The sequence below is a fragment of the Coenobita brevimanus genome, chromosome 61 (genome assembly GCF_032717465.1).
Source record: "Coenobita brevimanus isolate Jiangsu-jjx chromosome 61, ASM3271746v2, whole genome shotgun sequence".
Lineage (NCBI taxonomy): Eukaryota > Metazoa > Arthropoda > Malacostraca > Decapoda > Coenobitidae > Coenobita > Coenobita brevimanus.
In genome coordinates, this window is record NC_137014.1 from 40564585 (window position 1) to 40586868 (window position 22284).

General features: G+C 40.8%; 1 protein-coding gene across 1 annotated transcript in view; it reads right to left on the reverse strand.

The window, feature by feature from the left end:
* LOC145403665 (protein ABHD18) overlaps window positions 1–21098 on the reverse strand; it is a 36928-nt gene extending 15830 nt beyond the window's left edge. The window contains exons 1-6 of the mRNA XM_080275356.1: window positions 21021–21098; window positions 17749–17945; window positions 10813–10992; window positions 10385–10497; window positions 7181–7319; window positions 5053–5142 (exon numbers count right to left, since the gene is read on the reverse strand). Coding sequence (XP_080131482.1) covers window positions 5053–5142; window positions 7181–7319; window positions 10385–10497; window positions 10813–10992; window positions 17749–17922 — 696 coding nt within the window. The 5' untranslated portion in view covers window positions 17923–17945; window positions 21021–21098. The remainder of the gene's footprint in view (window positions 1–5052; window positions 5143–7180; window positions 7320–10384; window positions 10498–10812; window positions 10993–17748; window positions 17946–21020) is intronic.
* Window positions 21099–22284: the final 1186 nt, after the last annotated feature.

The following is a 22284-nucleotide window of genomic DNA, read 5'->3' on the forward strand; positions in this document are numbered from 1 at the left end:
CTCTCTTCTCTCTCTCTCATCTTCTCCCCTACCTATACTTGCTGGTCAGTCACTATATGCCTTCTTCTTTTGTTTCACCTCATTATTCCTCCATGCTGACCCTTGCACACCCCTGCATCTTCTCCTCACTCCACAAACCACCTCACACGCCGCACCAATCTCTTCCGTGAATATCTTGGATACTTCTTCCACCTCTTCCATGTGCTCTAACTCATACCTTCCCAATCTTTAATCCACTATGCTCTTATACTTTGCCATTTTCTCACTCTCTTGCAACTTCTCCACTCTTTTCACAGGAGCTCTTTCCTCTGTCTTTCCCTTCATCTCTTCACCCATTTTCTTTGCAGCCTTACCTTGGCCATCACTAAATGATGGTCAGAGATTCCACTCCCTCACCCTCTCCACACTCTTGCATCCAACACCTGTCTACTCATTTGCTCATCCACACACACACATAAACTATCATTGCCTTTCGTTCAACAAGTTCACCGTCCATCCTCGTCATGACTCTCCATGCATACCTGTGGATCATCTTATGCAGGAAAAACGTGTTGGCTATTGCCAACCTCTTACTAGCACAGATGTCCACCAAAATACTACCATTCCCATCTACTTCAGCTGGCATACCCCACTGACCAACCATTCCATCCACTCATACATTCCCAACTTTGCCATTCATGTCTCCAATCAAAAACACTCACTTGCTCCTCTCAAACTTATCTATGCATGCTTCTACACTCGCCCAAAATTCATCTTTCACTCTTGTCACTCGGTCCTCTGTTGGCTCATACGCACATACAATCGCCCGAGCTTGTGTACCTACTTTCATCCTCATCCATACAATCCTTGCACCCACTGTTCCATGCTCTTTTAAAGTCTCCTTCCACTTCTTGCTTATCATCAGACATACTCCCTCTCTTGCCCTATCATTCTCATTAGTTCCCGCACATATTCCTAAACCATATTCCCATTCTCTCGCTCTTTCACCTTTCCATTTAGTTTCAGTCAATCCACATGTATCCACTCTTGCATCCTCAAGCACCTGAACAATCTCACTCTGTTTCACTTCATCATTCACTCCTCTCACATTCCAAGTTCCCATCCTTGGAATGTCCTTTGTCCGTTCCTTGGTCGTCAACGTATGGTCCGTCCTGGTCCGAGGTGCTTTGTTCACTTGTTTAGTTAGTTCGTTTTACAGGGTGGGGCACTAACCCACCACCAACCCTTTTAACTGCCTCATATGACAAGCAGGGATAATGGGGGAGCATTCTTGAAACCATTTTTTCAAAAGAACTTTTGAGAATCAACTTACTGGAAACATTATTTCAAAAGAATTAAGTAGAGGAGGATGGTGGGGGGGGGGGGAGATTAAGCAGAGGGGGAGAGGAGGATGGCATTGGTAATGAACGGTGACGGATGGAATACCTCAAATTTGTTGTGTGCTGATGATGCAGTACTACCTGCAAATACCAGACAAGAACTTGGTAGACTAGTGCAGAGTTTTGCTGATGTTTGTGAGCGTCATGTCTTGAGAGTAAATATAGAAAAGAGAAAAGTGATGGTTCTTGAGAGAGAAGGTGACTCCCACTGCGATGTTACAGTGAATGGAGAGAGACTGGAATTGGTGAGAGCTCAAATACCTGGGTACAGTGATAGAAAAGAGAGGAAAACATGCAAAAGAAGTGGAAAGTTTTGACTTCTTTTTTTTTCTGCTTCTGAATTTTAATGATTAGTGTTTGACCACATCTGGTGACTCTCCTAGAACCACTGTCACACAATAACTGCTACAAGCCTTTAGTACTCATGAATTTCCCATCACAGGAGAGTGCATGTGCACTGTTTCCAGCCCTGCCCACCTGGGCCCGTATGCATAAAAGGTCCTGGGACCTAGGAACTAGTCGCAAGTCGTAGGAACTGATCCCAAGTCGCAGGACTTGTTTATAAACGCTCCCACGTCCTAGGACTGGTCCTAAGACACGGAGATTTTAGGTGTAGCCAGGGAGGTGACTTACGACTTAGGAATATTCCTAGGACCTGAAAATGGCTGAACAACAACAAGCTCCGAGGCGTCAGCAGAGAAGTTTTCGCCCACGTAGGGACGTGTTGAATGAATTAAGTGATGCAGAACTGATAAGCAGATACCGTTTGGATCGTGCAGGAATTATTTTTGTTACTGACTTGGTAAGAGATGTCCTGCAAAGTCCATCTGAGAGGAACCAGGCACTCACCCCGGAGATGAAAGTGATCATTTTGTTGAGATATTTGGCCACAGGTAAAATGCAACTATGCAGCAGTGATGATTTGGGACCCTCAGAGCCTACAGTCAGCAGAGTTATATCACAGACATTAAATGTGTTCTACAGACGTGAAATAATGTGTAGTTTATTGAAGTTAACCTCAGACCCACAAGAACTACAGAGGAAAAAAATCGAATTTATGGAGATTGCTGGCTTCCCAGGGGTGGTTGGAGCAATTGATGGGACACATATGAGAATAATAGCCCCAAAAGAGTTTGAAGAAGAATATGTGAAAAGAAAGCGGTATCATAACATTAATGTACAAGTTGTTTTTGATGCCAAGTACAGAATTATTAACTGTTTGGCCAAGTGGCCAGGGTCAGTGCATGATGCTAGGATACTCGGTGAAAGTGGACTTAAAAGAATGTTAGTTGTGCTGTTGAAGATTATGTCCATTGTCTCCATTTCTGTACTGAATATGTTGCCAAACGAGGTTGAATGCTCCCGCGTCGTCTGTATGTTTACAATACACGATAGCCTAGCGTCCACAGAAAAAAGAAAATGTAACTGGAAAATAGATACTTACATTCATCAAGAAATCCACCTACATTATTTCTATAACCATTTTATGACTTAGAGTATTTTACTAAATAATATATCTCTCTATCTTGGCCAAAAACTGCATTTTCGAAAAAAAATATTGCTACAGTTAGCATTTTTCCTAAGTCTGGGACTTGGGAAAATTCCTGCGTAGGAATTGCCATGTACGTCCTAGGTAGTGTTTATGAATCGATTCCCAGGACACAGTCCCAGCTGAGAGCAGTTCTTAGGACTTTCCTAGGAACGTTTTTGAATAGGGGCCCTGGTTTTTAAACTATTTTTTGTGGATCCCCCACTAGTTTTTCCCAGTCCTTGTATAAGATGCCTGGGAAAAGCATGTCACATGATCATGGTGTCGGAATCCTCAATTTAAAAAAAGAAAAGGTCCCTGTTAAAGAAACTGTCAGACTGCAAATCTAACACTGCAGACTGGGGGTCACAAATCTGGGTTCTGGTCGGCCACACAAGATTTCTTAGGCCACATAATCTTCTGAGGTAAGAAATACTCTAGTCCCTGGCATGACTGTAACAGAGTTACAAAGAAACCACTCTGATATCATGGGAATGTATCACACCACATCATTCAACATCATCTCCAAAATGAGATGAACTGGACTGTTGCCATAATGTCAGAAAAAATGCAATGGCTCAGCTTGGACATGCTCACATATATTCCCCTTGGGCACCACAGCAGTGAACAAATCATATGGTGTGATAAGAGCTCATTCCAATGTGCTAAAGTTAATGATGCTAAGGGAAGGTATCCATGAAGTCGGCAGGGATAATCCCCAGTATACAGTAAAACCTCGATATAACAGACTTCAATAGACCGGAATTCACTTGTATCGGAATCAAGGAGCTACCGGACTAAATTTTTAGACGTGAAAAAGTCTGATAAAGCCAGAAGCAGTCTAGACTGCCTGACCACTTCAGCTATGTTCACCATAATAAGGTACATAAAAGACATGTTAATCAGTGTACAGTACAGTATTACAATATATTATACCATCTGATTATTGTAGTCAATGTACAATACTGCACAGCACTGCAATGGTAGTGAAAATAGTTCAAAAACCTTTGGTGCTATCATGACTAATGTCCAATATATCAAAAAAAGTCCAGGATAGCAGGGCGAAATCCAGATGTCGCTTTTATCGGAATTTCGCTTTTTTCATAATGGCTTGGGCCCCAATTAGACCATTATAGTAAGGTTAAACTGTACCATGAAAACTATGAAACACCCAAACTATTTTATGACCTGGGGTTCTTTTAGTGATGTTATGGGGAGAAGTAGCTTGTATTTCCTCCCACAGAATGTTACAATGAACAGTGATCAGTAATTGCAGGTGCTTGAAAGCATTTGCATGGAGTTTATGACATTCATGGTAACATCTTTATGAATGATGGTGCACCATGTCATTGGTCCAAAAACATGCTCGAATATTTTTCAGTAACTGGATGATGGATGGATGGACAATATTCACTATACAGTAAGTAATGGCTGAAGAACAGCTAAGACCTGATTCCAACTGAAAAAGCTTGGTCATACGTGAAAAAGGACCTTAAATCTCAGGACACCTCATGTCCCACCTAACATAAACCATGAAGAAGCTCTGCATGCAAGACTATAGAGTAGAAAACTTTCAGAGTCTGTCTAATCCCATGCCAAAAAGTCATACACAATAAAGCCTGGGCCATCAGATATTTACTGAGAAGTTAGTAATACTTTATCATGCTTTTCGTCATATAATAGCTGTCACAAAAAATATGGAGTATTGCAATACTTTTTGTGGTGGGAGTAATTATGGTACATACATCAAAACTTGCTCTCTAAATGAACTAAAATTTTTCTCAATAAATTAATACCATAATCTAAACCTAGCCTATGGCAGCCAAGTATCTTCTTCTGCAGCTGTAAGTATAGGAAAATAAACCTACAATTTCACACACTAATTTTAATCCTGACAGCTGCCAAGCTATTGTTACAGCTAACATCAGAGATACACTTAGTTATGACACCACTTTTGGTACACATTCAAACATTACTCCAAGCATGAGTACACAAACCACAAACCACCTGCCCACATTTCACTTCCATTCCAAACTAGGTCTACTGTCACCGGAGTCCATCTGTTCGGGAGGAGGTAGGGGAGTGAGAATCAGTGATACGACACTCCACCACCAACTGAGCAAACATACACACTTACTGACTGACCTGAGTGAACACTCCTGATGCTGTACTCCAGGACAAGCATGGCACCAGTGGCAGGGGTTTGTGCCAATTGGTGGCTGCCAGGGAGGCCATCTGGGAGGGACAGTCTCATTATCACCAATTGCAAATTTTTATTTTAGAATATATATCAAAATTCTGCTCCATACTTTTTATCTGGGACAACACAGAAATTATTCAAATGAAAGGTGTTAGTATTGAACGCAATCAGAATTTTCTACAATTTAAGTTAAAATCACTCCCAGACTCTCACAGTAAAATTTGGAAACAATATGTTCCAGTACCCATTTTTTTTTTTTTTTTTTTTTTAAGCTTCAAACTACCTCTGGATTTGCTGAGTCCATCATCATCATCATCATCATCATCATCATCATCGTCATCATCATCATCGTCATCATCATCATCTTCATCTTTCCCTGATTCCCATCCATCCACCCATCATCCAATCCTATGTTGCCCCATGAGGAGCGCAGGAGACTGGGGCTAAGCAAGCTGGTCCTGACATTTAAGATGAGGGTGACCAGCCTCACTCATCCCTGAGTGGCATTACGTGAGCAATAAACCCTAACCACCTCTTGGATGTAAACCTGCACAGGCTCAATCCAACTGGGGCACCTTAATTACCAACTAAACAATAAGGTGCCATAATTTGGTTATATGGTTACCACCCATCCTAGTAAATGGTTTTCCAGTGTACAGAAAACCATTTGGTTTGTCACTCAGTGTACAGTCACCCAAAGGCAGAAGGTTTTATTATAAACCAACACAGGCTCAATCTGGCTGGGACGCCTTAATTATCCACTAAACCACCAGGTGTCATAGTTTGCTTATATCATTATCACCCAGTGTGGTAAATGGTTTCCTGGTATACAGGAAACCATTTCGCTTGTCACTCAGTGTAGAGTCACCCATATGCAGAAGGAAGAGGAAAAAAAGAAGAAATGAAAGACAGAAGAGGAAGAAAGGAACGAAGGAACATCCACAGTTAGAAGCAGTACAATAATTTATTTCTAGCTGCTCATTGCATCATAAAATAATTGAAACACTCACTCATCCCTCAGTGGCATTACGTGCGCAATAACCCCAACCACCCGTTGGATATAAACCTTCACCAGCTCAATCCGATTGGAGAGCCACAATTACCCAACCGAAAAAATTTCACCCAAATCCATTCATAACTTTTTCGGTAATCCCAGATCTGAATCCAGATCCACCACAAAATTTGATCAATTCTTTCTTGGTCCATGGCCCACCTTTCCACAAAATTTCATTGAAATTCACTGACAACTTTTGGAGATATTGTGAGGGATACTCCAGATCCAGATCTGGATCCAGCCCAAAATTTAATCATTTCTTCCTTGCTCCATGGCCCACCCTTCCACAAAACTTCATCAAAATCCATTTATAACTTTTTGAGTAATCCTGCTAACAGATGGACAAATAAACAAACAAACCAACACAGGGTAAAACATAACCTCTTAGGCACAGGTAAAAATATATGGCAGCTGACATTTGGTCTTCTTTGATCAAATACTCAGCAGGAGTAATAGGTTTCTGCACATCCACATGGTTGATATTGCCTGAAGGTTTGGTGAAAATTTGTCCACAACTTTCCAAGATATTTGGAGATACATACACACACAATGACCAAAAACTATATCGCCTTGCCTTGTAAAAGGTGGGCAATAACTACAGCAATAACTGACAGCAGTGGTTGTCTCTTACGTAAAAGTATTCTGGTCCTCATTTCTGAATGCCAGCCTAAAAACCCAAACCCTAAGCACCATTAATAATTACTAAAATACAAGTAGCTCCATTCACAACCTCCCTGAATCTTACAGTTTTCTCCAATTACTATTAACCCCTTCAATATGATGCCAATTAAATTCATGTTAATATAAGACAATTTAACTCAAGGGAGATGTCTTGTAATGGAGGACTTAATGGAAGCTACATCTCATCCTTTTAGTTTAATACGTCTCCCCTATAGCAAATAAGCTGACTGGAAGGTGGCAATTAGAGCAGAAATAAAAACAGGCCCTCTACATGAAGGGACTAATAGAGTAACTAAGTAACTACTGTACTTCTTAAACATTAATAAATAATAACTCACATGTCCACCCATAGAGATGCCAGTGATGCCAAGTGGCCCAAAGCCCATGCGTTCACACCAATGGAAGATGGCAAGGGACTCGAGCACCAAGCAGCCACCCATCACAAACAGGTCAGATACATTGTGCAAACTGGACCGCCTGTGCAGAATTAAAAACATACATCAAATTCGACTCACTTTTCATATTATCTTCCGATACAATACCAGTGCATAGTTCCACCAGTAATATGAAATGTTTACAAGAAGCTGTTATGTAATTATGATGTTATATGTATGGTAACTAGTATGCACTAGTAGATAGCAGCTGCAGCTCTACATCATTTGAAATGTGAACCCATTGACTGCAGGGTGAAGATGTCAGTCCCCTTCCAGCATCTACTAGCAAGTAAGTTGAGAATATATAGGCAAACAATGCTTGACTACAATACATGGCATTTAAAAAAAAAAAAAAAAAAAAAAAAATCAGACTGCTAAATGAAGCAAGGCTATGCAAGGTCCTGTCATGACTGCAACTACTAAATATCCAGGAAAAAAAAAAAAAAAAAAAAAGGTACAGAAACTGCAGAATGCTTCAAAAGGAGGATGTGCAGTGTGTCCTTGAGCGCATGGCCTGGGGGGGGCTAGGTTTACGTTGGAAGTGTTGAAAGGTAGGATGGGACTGGAGTGTATTGGTGTTGTGATGAGGAGAGGTAGATGGAGATGGTTTGGGCATGTGGAAGGGATGGAGAATGATAACTGGATGCAGAATGTGAGAAGTGTTAATGTTGGGGGTGGGGTAGTGAGAGGCAGACCGAAAAAGACCTGGGACGAGGTCACTGAGTGTGACCTCAGGGTTAAGGGCCGAAGTGAGAAAGCTGCCAGAGATCAAGCAGCATAGAGAGCTGCCATTAGGTGGCCAAGGCTGATGCATGCAAGCATGTTGGAGCCTTCAAAAACAAAAACAAAAATGAGTCACTGACCCAAGGCACATTCTGGGATGGGAGATAGCCATGGGCTCATGGTACACTGTATGCATGGCTAGCTCCCAAACTTGGTTACATGAGACTCCCCAGCTAATTTTCTATCAATGAATATTTCTATTATAAGTAGTCATATCACAGTCCTCCAATTTGGGGCAGAATTTTTTTTTCTTTTTCATCTCCTAAACCAATACTTGCAAAATGTATAACAGCCAAGGGTGAAAGTCTCAAGCCGACAGACATGGGGATCTTTATGTACTCTGAAAAACATGTACAGTGTAACAATGTCACAAACTGAACAGCTGACCACGTACAGTACATCCTAAAGTCAAATGAACAAGTGCTGTGCACATTTCACTGTACATCCAGCCTGCGTATAACAAGTTTTTTCATAATGGCTGCTGGTCAGGCTCTCATCTTTTCAAAATGCACCTAACACGTAATGCGAGTCCAAACATGGCCGAATACTGTGTGGCATTCCCGGGCATTGCATGCCCCTTCTTCCCATAATATGCAGCATGTCATCACTCAGAGGTCAACCATTCACCTCTTCCTCCTTCCTCTCTTACTTCTTCCTCCTCCTCCACACCAAGTCCATCTACCATCACAGTTCCTTTTAAGTATAAAAAGTGTGATTATACATGTATTTACCAAGATGTCATTGGCTTATATACTGTATTTATGAATGATTGGTACTTTTATGTCAATCTGGGGATGATTAGGGTAGGTTTAGGGGAAGCCAACAGGGGTAAGCCCAGAGAAGATGCCAATCAAATTCCATTTTTTCCAAAGGTTCAGTGTCTTCAATGACATCGGGCCAGCAGGGGTGAGACGAGAGAAGGTGCCAACCAAATTCCATTTTTTCCATAGGTTCTGTGTCTTTCATAACATGATTTTCCATAACATTTGGCATGTTGTTAACCAAATTGCTGGATTACAGGTAAGCTGACCATATTTTTAACAAAGTAAAGGTGCTTAATACCCTCAAACAGACTAAAGATATTATTAAGAATTGCTGCCCTACAAACAAGCAGAAGCATATTCAGCCACACACAGCATACACACATACAGTGAAAATGGACAAGCAGTATACAGTAATCCCTCGAAAACTGACACAACAGAACCAAAGTAATGGTTCCATCCGGATAATGGACTTCTCTCCTGGGTCCTATTCATACATAACCTAACTTTGAATGCCAGTGTAAAAGGCCACTAAAGTACAATGTACAACACTTGTTCCTGTTGTTTAACACTATCTGGTCATGCACATCTATAAACCACAGCCAAGCAATTACCATGGTCACGCAGAACTATCAACCACAGACAAGCAATTACCATGGTCAAGCAGACCCATCAACCACAGACAAGCAATCACCACTGCAGGGCCATCATACCCTCCAGTGACATGAAAACATGAAAAAACTGGCTACACAAGAAATATGCTGTGAGAACACAAAATATAATAGTAAAATGGACTAAAATCATGGTAAAATAGAATAAAATCATCGTACAGCACAGTAAACTAAAATCAGTGTCAACACTCACAATTAGATCATTCCGCATCAATCTTACCCATGATCTCCCTCTTCTAAAGAGGCAGCAATACCTTCTTCCTTTTCCCTGGTGCAAGGGCCATCATAACAAACCCAACAAAGAGACATGCAAGGAATAGCAAGGCCTGAAGCAGGTTAGGAACAACCACAAAAAACACCATGTGCACCGCCATAACATCTGTCTGAGAGGAGCTGTTTACTACACTGTTGTCGAACAGGAACTGGGAACGACCGAGAACGAGGTCTCTAATGGACACTGGGTGAACTACCCAGCCATACAAGGCAACGCCACTGGGATATTCCACCCCTGGCAGGTTAGGAACAACCACAAAAAACACCATGTGCACCGCCATAACATCTGTCTGAGAGGAGCTGTTTACTACACTCTTGTCGAACAGGAACTGGGAACGACCGAGAACGAGAAGGTCTCTAATGGACATTGGGTGAACTACCCAGCCAGACAGGGCAACGCCACTGGGATATTCCACCCCTGGCAGGCACAAATTGTTCGTGTGACCATAATATCTACTTGGATGCATGCATTTTGTCTGGATATTAAGAAAAAATGTGCGTATAATGGTTTTGACAAGCCAGATCACAGCGTCCAGGTAATGGATTGTCTAGGTAATGGCCGTCTGGAAAATCAAGAGATTACTGTACACAAACACATCTAATTGCTATACCGTACTTACACTTGGTCCTTGGGCTTGCGGCAGCCATAAAATGGATTTTCCAACAAGATGGATGCAATTCTTCCTTCATCCAACAAAGGCTTCGCCATCAGCATCTTCCGCCGCCAGAAACCCTGAGAAGGAAGATAGTAAGTTAGAAAAATATCACAGTACTGAAGGATTAACCTAAATGTATTGTTATAGAAGACTGAATGGTTTCTTTGACACCTTTGTGCATGGTTTCAGATGAGGGAATGAACTTACTCCCCATGGTTAAAATCTCAAAGGTGGCCAGAAATTTTTCTGTCATCTAAAGCTCCCTAGGACATGAGGTGGTCTCCTACTGCTTCAATAATCTTGATTACAAAAGCCTAGTCCTCAACTCAACACTTCCAATATATATGATATAAAAAGACTGGCTGTAACAGCTATTTGCCCGAAGGACTCACATGGTCACCAGTGCCAGCCAGATGAAGACAGGTGGGTTTGAGTGGAGAGTGCCAGGACTTGGGTAAAAGCATCTGAAACTGTGCCACTTGGCTTTCTCGTGGCAGGAGACCCGGCAAATGGTCCACAAATGGTGACACAAACTCCCCCTGCCACACTAGATGGTCACCTCCATCCACTTCCTGAAGGAATCATCATCATCATCATCATCATCCCTACCTTGTTTTTCCACCTTATAACGAGGTAAGATGTTATCTAGAAACAAAGAAAGAGTATGAGAGTGAGAACCACTGCATCAAGGCTAGAACTACCTTAGTCCTACCCATTTTCTTTTTCTTTTATAGATATGCTTTACACAAACCTTCAATAAAAAAATACAAACTAAATATACAAGTTATATGCCTTATCATGCAAAATAAATTCCATAACTATTATTCCTCCTCAATATGGAGTGGGACCATTAGCTTAATATAAAGGGATAATCTTTCACTGACAAAATGCAAGAAAAAAAAATGCTATACCCCAGCAAATTGCTGTTAGGTAAGAATCCTAAATGCCTAGGTACAGTATTTAATGTATGGAGTACTGTACTAAATGCCGAGGTACAATATTTAATGTATGGAGTACTGTACTAAATTTCGAGGTACAGTATTTAATGAACGGAGTAATGTACTATTATTTTTATACTATTGCTGTAACCCTCTTGTGGACAAATGCATAGGCCTATTCTCACTTCATCCTTCAGCATCACATACTAAAGTTCAATGCTGTATGTTGCAGTGCTTATACATGTACAGTATTATGAATCACATACAGGTATCACACATAAGTTGGACTAAACCAAAACTATATTCAGTCCATCTTAATTTTAAAGATGGAGCGTACACAACACCTTAATTGCTCACTCAACCACCAGGCACCATAATTTGGTTATATGGTTACCACGCAGTGTGGTACATGGTTTCCTGGTATACAGGAAACCATTTGGCTTGTCACCCACAGGCAGAAAGAAGAAAGAGTAAAGGAAACAAAGACAGAAGGGCGACTTTGCGCTTCCTCCTCTGTCTTTCTTTCCTTCACTCTTTCCTCTTCTTTCTACCTATGGGTGACTCTACACTAAGTGACAAGCCAAATGGTTTCCTGTACATTAAGAAACCATTTACCATGCTGGGTGGTAACCGTATAACCAAATTATAGCACCTGGTGGTTAAGCAGGCAATCGGCGCCTGGTAGTTGAGTGGGCAATTGAGGTGCTCCAGTCAGATTGAGCCTGCATAGGTTTTTATCCAAAGAGTGGTTAGGGTTTATTGCTCATGTAATGCCACTCAAGGATGAGTGAGGCTGGTCACTTTCATCTTAAATGTCAGGACCAACTTGCCTAGCCCCAGACTCCTATGCTCCTCATGGGGAAACATAGGATTGGATGATGGATGGATGGAGCCCACACACAATTCTACCACTACAAATGGTAGGTTGTCAAAACCAAAAACTAAAAGAATTTTTCAAACCAAGTGTGTGTGTGTGACTGAGAAGGAAAGCACCCAAATCTACCACTAGTTTTTATACAGTATCGTTTCATTTTGTTTCTAAAGGCTCCAGTGTGCTTGCATGCATCGGCATTGGTCACCTAATAGTGGCTCTCCATGCTGCTCGATCTCTGACAGCTTCTCTATTTAGTCACTTATCCCTGATGTCACACTCAATGACCTCATCTCAGGTCTTTTTTATCTGCCTCTCGCTACCCTATCCCCAACATCAACACTTCTCACTTTCTGCACCCAATTATCATCCCCCATCCTCTCCACACACCCAAGCCATCTCAATCTAACTCTCCTCATCACAACATCAATACACTCCAATCCCATTCTACTTCTTAACTCTTCCATTGTAAACCTTGCCCCCCCAGTATAGGACTTCAAAGTTACCAGGTACCACATTTTACTGCAATCTACTCACACATGTGCAACTGAAAAACTAACCATAGACTTCTTCACAATCCTCATCTTTAAAATTTCACCACACACAAACTAATCATTACGGAGAGAGAGAGAGAGAGAGAGAGAAAAAGACACTGCAATACTACGATAACCTAGCCTCAGGTCCTACTATGATAAATAGGGTAACAAGGGACTGACTATTACTTTATTCTTCACCAACCATCATCCAATCCTACGTTGCCCCATGAGAAGCGCTGGAGCCCAGGGCTAGGCAAGTTGGCCCAGACGTTTATGATGGGAGTGACCAGCCTCACTCATCCCTGAGTGGCATTAAGTGAGCAATAAACCCAAACCATGCCTTGGATATAAACCTACACAAGCTCAGTCCGACTGGAGTGCACATTGTTTACAATACTTTACAGTACAGTACTGACAACTGGACTCACTTATAATTACTGGTAGTGCAATTATCAAGGCTTTTGATACTTCAGATTAATCAATCAACAAGCAATGGGTATTTATTTAAGTACTGCAGTAAGGATGAATGACTGCATAAGAAGGGCACCTCTCCCCTGTAGCCTACCAGGTTCACATTCCGATGAGCCCAGGTTTGCTGTTACTATCAAAGTGTTGGTAGACATGCTATGCAGGGATGATGCCAATATGCCCATAAGCTTTAACAAGTATAATCTTCAGTAACTCCAGAACACAGATGTACTGTACAGTACGTATCAAATGTTTTAAAGAATCTAACCTTAATCTTCATGACCTAAACATCCCTCAATGGAGCGAAAACGTAACACTAACTTTCTAAAAAAACAAGACAAAAATCAATGATTTCTTCATATTCTTCTTAGACCCCACTAGCTCCAAAATGGCTACATCCATTACTTTGGTTTATTTCACATAGGAGTTTCATTCTCCAATGGGTCAGAAACATGGTAGATATTGCCTGAAAATGGTCAAAGGCAACAAGTCGGGATTAAGCAGGGTAAATACTGTAGTGTTTAAATTCTGAGCACAATCAGTCAAAATTTAAGGTCACTGGACAGCATAAAACTTTCAAACCTTTAACTCGAAAGGTTGCTGTTCAATTTGGATTAAACTTGGTGGACCAATTTGGAATCAGACATTGATTAAATTGTCCAACTTTGAGATCAATAGGACATAGGTCAAGTTCACAGGATGAAGTCATCTTCAAGATTTTTTTATCAAATCTGAACCAAACTTGGTGGAGGGGTTCATGGTCATTCAAGGATGAAGTACAGTATTTCAACTTTGAGAACAATCAGTCAAAAGTCAAGATGAAAAGTTTGGTCATAGACCAACTGCAAGGCATGGGTGATGCACTCTCTCAGTGCTCCTTTTCAATTACTTTCTCCAGAAATTAAATTCAGCTTGGGAGACTTTTCAAAGTTAAGTGAGTTAGTCACAGACTTCATTAATCCCTTACCTACTACTAAGACACTCTTAAGCTGAATAACTTACAAAATCCACAAGAGCTTTCTTACACAGAGTCTTTTAAAAATCAGTAAAACAAATACTGTACAGTGCTGTATAAAAAACATAAAATGTATGAAGATGTACGGATGGCACTATATCAAAAACCATCAGAACAAGGTTAACGCAGTAAAATGACAAGTATATAATCCCATCCCTACATCTTTTTATTTCCTCCTCGAAAGTGCCATTATGGTGTACCATAAGTGCATCCAAACAGCATCATGATAATGGTATAACTATTAACAAACCATGCAATACACAAAAATACACCATAGAAAAAAAAAAAAAAATGTAACGATGGGATTACTTGTCATTTTACTGATCATTTTTCAGTGGAATTTGGGTGCAGTGCCATCCCATCATCTTCATACATTTACAGCCGTTTTCTCAGTCGCCTAAGCACCCAAATCGGGCACCCGCTCCCGAGCCTCGGACGCCAGCACCCGATAACTGAGATTGGTTTTCTCAGTCAATGAATTTCTCGGGTGCGAGCGCCCGAGCCTTGGAACCTAGCGCCTGAGTGACCAGCACTGAGCTGGCAATACTGACCAGGCCTGCCTGTGGTAGTAAGCAGTACTTTACTACCAAATAGGGACCAATCATATTTAATTTTGCATAAATATAGGTATATTATATTTTGGGTAGTGTTTTGCGTGGCCAAAATAATTTTAAAAGTGTGTTTTGAATGATTGGTCAGCAAGAGGAGTCAAGGTCACTCACCCAGAACATTTACCATTACCAATGGTTTAAGGCATCTTAATTAAGGCAGGAAACATGATTTGGTATTGTTTTAAGCATATATCTGAATGTACAATTGGTACAAATTACTTTTTCCAACCGCCTGCAATGGTGACTTACAGCCAAGGCAGACAATGGAGCTGGTTTGTTGACGATAGCTAGTATTATTGTGGCTGCACCATAGTCTTGTAAAACATTTGAGAGTACAAATTTTTAACAATACTCTGCACCAAAACATCGAAATACTATGTACTGACTTTACCCAGTACATACCAGACGTATTTTCATATATTATTTTTAAAAATAAACATAAATTTTACAGCAGCCTGCCGAGCTCGGACGGTGTACCCTGCTCGATTAACAGTCGGGTGCTTCCACCTGACTGTTCCAATAATGACCGTGTTGCAGGCCTCGGAAACGTCACTAAGAAAACCAAATCGTTCTCGGGAGCTAGCAGACGACCTCAGGTGTGCAGGCCGAGGTGACTGAGAAAACGGTGGTTAATGTTTTTTATACTTGTTACTACTACAGACTACTATAGAGCCCATCTGCATACCATTACTGTTTTCAGGTATTACAGGAAACTTCTGATTAGGCCTATCTGGTACAAAGTTAACCAACAAATGAGGCCTTGGGGGGTGGGGTTACAATTAAAGAGATGGGACCATTAAAGAGATGGGAGAGATGGGACTTGAATGTATTGGTGTTGTGATGAGAAGGGGTTGATTAAGATGGTTTGGGCATGCTGAAAGGATGGAGGATGACAACTGGGTGCAAATGGTGAAGAGTTAATGTCAGGGGTACGGCTGCAAGATGCAAACCAAAGAAACAGCTGGGTAGAAGTCACAAAGTCTAACTTCAGGGATATGGGACTGAATAGGGAGGCTGCCAAAGATTGAGCCGCATGGAGAGCCATCACTAAGTGACCAAGGTTGATGCATACAAGCATGCTGGACCCTTGATAAATGATACGAAACACCAATATTCAACAAGCAAAAATCTGGCTGAAGTAATGCATTACAGTACAGTCTTTGTTTTTTACAGCATTAACCAACAGCATGCCCCTAACCACACATGAATATCAACCAAATCTTTTACAGTGTAAAGTATGATGAATACAGTGTATAGAAGCCGTACATTTTACTGTAATATACTCTATTGTACTCCATCCATCCATCCATCATCCAGTCCAACATTGCCCCATGAGGAGCGTAGGAGCCCGGGGCTAGGCAGTTGGTCCCGACATTTAAGATGAGAGTGACCAGCCTCACTCATCCCTGAGTGGCATTACATAAGCAATCAACACCAACCACCCCTTGGATATAAACCTTCACCGGCTCAATATGATTGGAGCGCAATAATTACCCACTAAACCACCAGGCACCAAAATTTGGTTATATAGTTACTACCCAGCATAATAAATGGTTTCCTGGTGTACAGGAAACCATTTGGCTTGTCACTCAGTGTAGAGTCACCCACAGGCACAAGGAAGAGGAAAGAATGAAGGAAAGAAAGACAGAAGATGGAGTGTAAAGTCACCTGTAAGCAGAAGGACAAGGAAAGAATGAAGGAAAGAAAAACAGAAGAGGATGGAAGGAAAGAAGGATGGAGGAGAGGAAAGGGCAGACACCCGACAGCGGCTCTATATTGAGTGAGTGGATGGTGAGCGCCCCCACCTACCATCTGTTTATCAGAAAAACTTTTTTTTTTTTTTTCATGTTCAAAAAGTTATACAGTACATTACAGGGTCTTCATTGCAGTTATGCCTCTCATAGAGGGGCTGGTGGGGGTTGTACTGCATTATCTGAAAAAATGCATTATCCAACATGGCTCTGGCTGAATTATGATGGATAATTGAGAATCCAATGTAAAGTACTACAGGTACATTTCCTTACTGTACACCACCTGGCACAGTTTAACCTCCCACTATCAGCAAATGTCTTAATCCTACTGAAACCTAACTAGGGGTTTCACACCCCAAGACCCCCCCCCCCATCGATTACAACCAACCTCACAATGTGGAGACTAAAATGTGCATTAGCTACATAAAAATTACACCTAAACAGTATTGCACAAAAACAATGTTCAGTAATAATGGTACATTTGGTAATAATCACACGACCATGGAAGGACAAAGGAAAATGTGCTAGTAAAGCAAATATTTGTTTCAACAGGAGACACTGATACAGAAATCACACAAAACAGTAAAATAACAATCGATTATTAAAATAAAACACTTCAGATTATGTTAATTCAAAGTTATACACAATAAGATTCACAATTATAAAACCCCATATCTACAAACACTTTGTAAAAATACTGAAATTCTATGCAGACAATGATTCAAAGAACTAAATGAATATTTGGAGAACTATGAAAGATGGTAAGAGTTTTGAGCATGATTGAGTGATGATGGAAGAGTTTCAACAGCACTGGAGTGACAGGAGTGGACTTGTCTGGTAGCATGATAATGAATCAGGCTTCATGGTGCTTTAGAGAGGCGGGAGGTGTATAATTATTGGGTTAGAGGTGCATTGTTGAATTATTACACATGACCAATGTTAGTCTTTGTTCAATTATCACTGAAACAGTCTATGTGACGTGTGATCACCAGGAGCCACGGGTACAGGAAAATCAGTGGTGTACCTGTATTTGAGGCATAATGCCGATAATTCAGCTATTTAATAAATACAAAAATTCTTTCAATCTCCTCTTAGTTGTGCAATGTCTGTTCCAAACTAAGCCCACATTATAGTAAACCTTTGTGATGGTGACTGGATGGTCCTTGCTGACTAGATGCTGGCATGTTTCGCGATTGGACAGGATCTTGCGGAAGGCAAAGATGCGACGCAGGTTCTCTGGCTTGCCCCATCCTCGCACGAAGAACTTTGTCAGGAGGATACTTCGGTAAATCTGATCCAGACGACTTACCATCTCCACACTCCTTGCCCCAACATCTAGAAAAAAACAAAGGACTGATAATGCATTTGAACAAGAAGTTGCTAATCAGTAAATGCATTGAAACAAGAAGGAGCTAATCAGCAAACCACAACACAGGGAACTATAATACAGTGGCAGATAGTATAGGCAATGCATGCCATGGTGAGAAAACTGAAAGTATCAATCATTAAGGATTTTTGTCTCCAAATATTTTCTTAATGGGAACACTTAAATATTGCATCCAAGCTGGAGACAAAAAGAGCACACATGACACATGGTTAAGAAGATGCATTTAGAAACTGCATACCAAGTAAGAGCAAAACCATTATCCATTTTCATTTGCTGACTAAAAATCAAACACTGTATCATACCAATACCATACTTTAACATTAGGATCCTCCATATGCATTTGTCCTACACATTCAATGGTGAATACCTTGACCAGTAGCTACATTGTAAAACAGAGTGATTTTAGAGAAAATGTGGAAAAAAGGTATTTCTAATTACATATCACAGCTACCACACAATCAGGTACACTAAAATGTTGATCCATGCAATTACAGAACTACATAGACCTACTCTAGATCACAACTCTATTCTGATACCATACCCTCTTTTATGGGATGGCTGCCCAGTTCTAATTTAGAACAACTCTTTCTGAATTTAATGATGCCACTACTGTATTTTAGCACGATAACCTTATCCCCACTCAACACTTCAGTCTACAGAAAATTTGTGGCTTTATGCTTGGAAAATGATAGTACAGCACAGCCCACAAATCTTTTATAAAAATTATCTGCCATGGCAGCTGGAAGTACCTAACCAAACCTTCCTGCTGAAAAAAAATAAATGAATAAAAGATTGCCACTATGAACATTTCACTTTCATTACCTAACAATAGAAAGCATTTTTGTTACTCACCTAGCCTGCTCATCTTAATAAGAGCTCATGTGGGTTATGTTATTACTAATACTGAATCTAAGTTGTATCTATTTGGAATAATGGTGAGGGTGTTGGAGTGCTCAAGCATAAAATTTACAACTGTACTTTTTTTATCAATAAACTATAACTTAATGATCATGGTGATGCATTTAAAAAGTTGTTAAAATGCATGATTTAGAAGACACGGTACAGTACTAATGATAATCCATCCATCCATCACCCTATCCTACATTGCCCCATGAGAAGTGTAGGAGCTCGCGGCTAGGCAAGTTGGTCCTGACATTTAAGATGAGAGTGACCAGCCTCACTCATCCCTGATTTGCATTACGTGAGCAATAAACCCCAACCACCCCTTGGATATAAACCTTCACCGGCTAAATTCGATTGGAGCGCTGTAATTACCCAATAAACCACCAGGCACCATAACTTGGTTATATGGTTACCAACCAGCATAGTAAATGGCTTCTTGGTGTACAGGAAACCATTTGGCTTGTCACTCAGTGTAGAGTCATCCATAGACAGGAGGAGGAGGAAAGAATGAAGGAAAGAAAGACAGAATAGAGAGTGCAAAGCCATCAGTAGGCAGAAGGATGAGATAAGAATGAAGTAATGAAAGACAGAATAGGTAGGAAGGAGAGGAAAGGGCTGACACCTGAAAACCTCACCAATTTTTCAAAGAAACGCAAAATGTGTGACTGCCACTGATGGCTCTTGGGTCGATTCAATGAAATGCCGGTCATTTCATCCCAGTTAACATAACCTAATCTAACCTAACAACCTAACCAAACCTAACTTAAAACCTAAATTAAGCCAACCTAACCTTATGTAACCAAACCTGGCCATTACGATTTGGAGATTAAAAAGTTTTGGAGCCAAATCAACCTGTTGATACCAGAGAACAACACCACTGGTGTAAATAACCTAACCTTATTGCACTTTGTATCGCATATGTCATTTACACAGCATCTGAGTGTCATAAATGAATTACCTGATTATTAAACTGAATCCTTGCACTAAAATTGTCAACATTTGTAAATTAAACATTCCGTTACATTTTATAACAAATAGTATACCGTAGCTAATATTTACTAGAGGGCATGTGACTATACCCATGATTTTCTAACCACTAACTGTATACAACTATAATTGCTGAAGAAGGTATATGGCAAGACCCATCACCTTCTTTTCTTGTATAAGTACTGTACTCTAAATACATTTACAAAAATAAACATTCAAATCAAATGCGAGCTCCCTTTGACTTTGTCCTGAATGATGAACATGAGAAAAAATATATTAATAATAATTCTTTACTGTACCAAATGGGCGCGGCAATCCCACCTATAACGAACTCATGATCTCACAGTAAGTAATTCTAGTACATAAGAAACACAGTTAACTGTTTCATTATGACTGTAAAAAGTGATTAGAAAAAGACAAAATATACTAATTTTGGGGTATTTAAGGAAGTGGCCAGATTGCCCGCGACAATGTTTACCAATGATCTCTCCGACTGGCTGTGTTGTTTACCAACCATTGGTCCAACTGGGCACTTCAGTGTATTCCATGTTAAAGCTATGGGAAATTCAATGATTCAACCAAACCTAACCTAACCAAACTAAACCTAATCCAACCTAACCTCACTTGCATTTGACAGCCAGCTTTCAAATTTAAAAATGCGCATTAGGAACGTTAAATACAGTATTGCCGGCTACTGGCAGACGTCGGTGGAATATTTATGCATTCTAAATCCTCATTTACAGCTTTCAGAGGTAAACTTATAAAACTCCCCAGTAGCTGTGGTAATCCAGGAATAACAACACATAAACTGTGAAATGCTCATTTACCCGTTTGGTAAAGAATTAAAAAAAAAAAAAAAAAAAAAAAATCCATGCCTTTGGGAAAATCTCATTTACCACATTAAAACCTTGCAAGTATCATCAACAGAAACACACCAAAGCCAGTACATATAAGTGATGTAGTCTGTACGTTGACTGCTTCTGTCCTGACTGGATTATCACAGCTAGATAAAACAAATATTGAATTGCTGAATCCCACCAAAATTGCACAGAAAAATACGCCGGAACACCCACAACACTGGAAAAAGAACTTCACGAAACTCTAATCATAATACATGAAACTGATTAAATAACCGATTCACAAATAGCACGAAGGTGACTGATGGAGGAAATAATGCTGACAGTCCCCAGAAAGTCTCCAGTTGGAAGATTTTGGGCACCGTCCAGGAATCACTCAAGTTCACGGAGTACGACGACTAAATACCGATTCGGCAGTTATTTACAGTAATCGGCACGCGTTACCGAATCGGCACTTCTAATTGCAAACCATACAGCTTCAATCCATACAAACCTGATAATCTGAAATTCAGTCCAAAAATTGTGGTAAACATACGCTTTACTTCAAGCAACAGAAGCAACTTACCGAATAGGTTCTTCCTGTTTTGGGGTGGTAAATAAACGCACGACAGGCACTGCAACAAGGAAGAAAAAAATCAATATAAAGCAACGGTTGATTGAAATATTTAATGTTGTAAAGGTATAAAGAGTACTTATACAACAAAAGATGATAGTGAGTGTTGCCACACATCTTGACCAAATACAGTTATTTACAGTTAGTGGATGGTTACAACCTTTTCCAGTGACGTCACAGAAATCACGTGGTTTTGGTCCTGGTTTTGTTTACAACTCAATATTGGACTGCAAACTCCTAGCAGTAATGGCTGTCCAGACAGGGCTGTCGGAGATTGAACTGTCTAATTTATGCAGAAATCTGGATCAACGCCACCAAAGATCTATACAGGAACAAGATAAAGTGTTTGAGGCTGGACGCTTACACCATATCTAAGAAGAAATTCACACATTTCAAGTACGGGAGACCAAAACCAGATCTCAGATATGGTGATCTTTATCACTATTTGGTGAAAACACCCCGTGAAAGTTCACCAGGGCATCTCTCAAGGTAAATGTGTGTAATATATCTAGCTGGAACTGACATACGGTACATGTAAACTGTCATGGTAATTAGTAAATTATTGACGTGGGGCCAAGGGGGGAGGGATTGTGTACACTGACTGGGAATCGAGTAGCTGATGAATGAATGGAGGATGGGGGCGTGGGAGTGGGGGAAGGAGGTGGAGGGAGTGGGGGGTTTGAAATGCTGTGGGGGGTGGGATTAGGGTTGGTTTGTGGGATGGGGGTGTGGGGGACGGATGGGGATGGGTGGTAAGGGGTGGGATGGGGTTTGGTTGGAGGGGAAGGGGGTTGGGTGGTGGGGGGTATTTTGGGGGGCTAGGGGGCTTGTGGAGGGGAGTTGGGGTGTGGGGGGTGGGGGTTCAAAAGTGAGGGGTTGGGGGTTGTTGGGGGTGGGAGTGAGGGGTGGTGGGGGACTGGTGGGGTG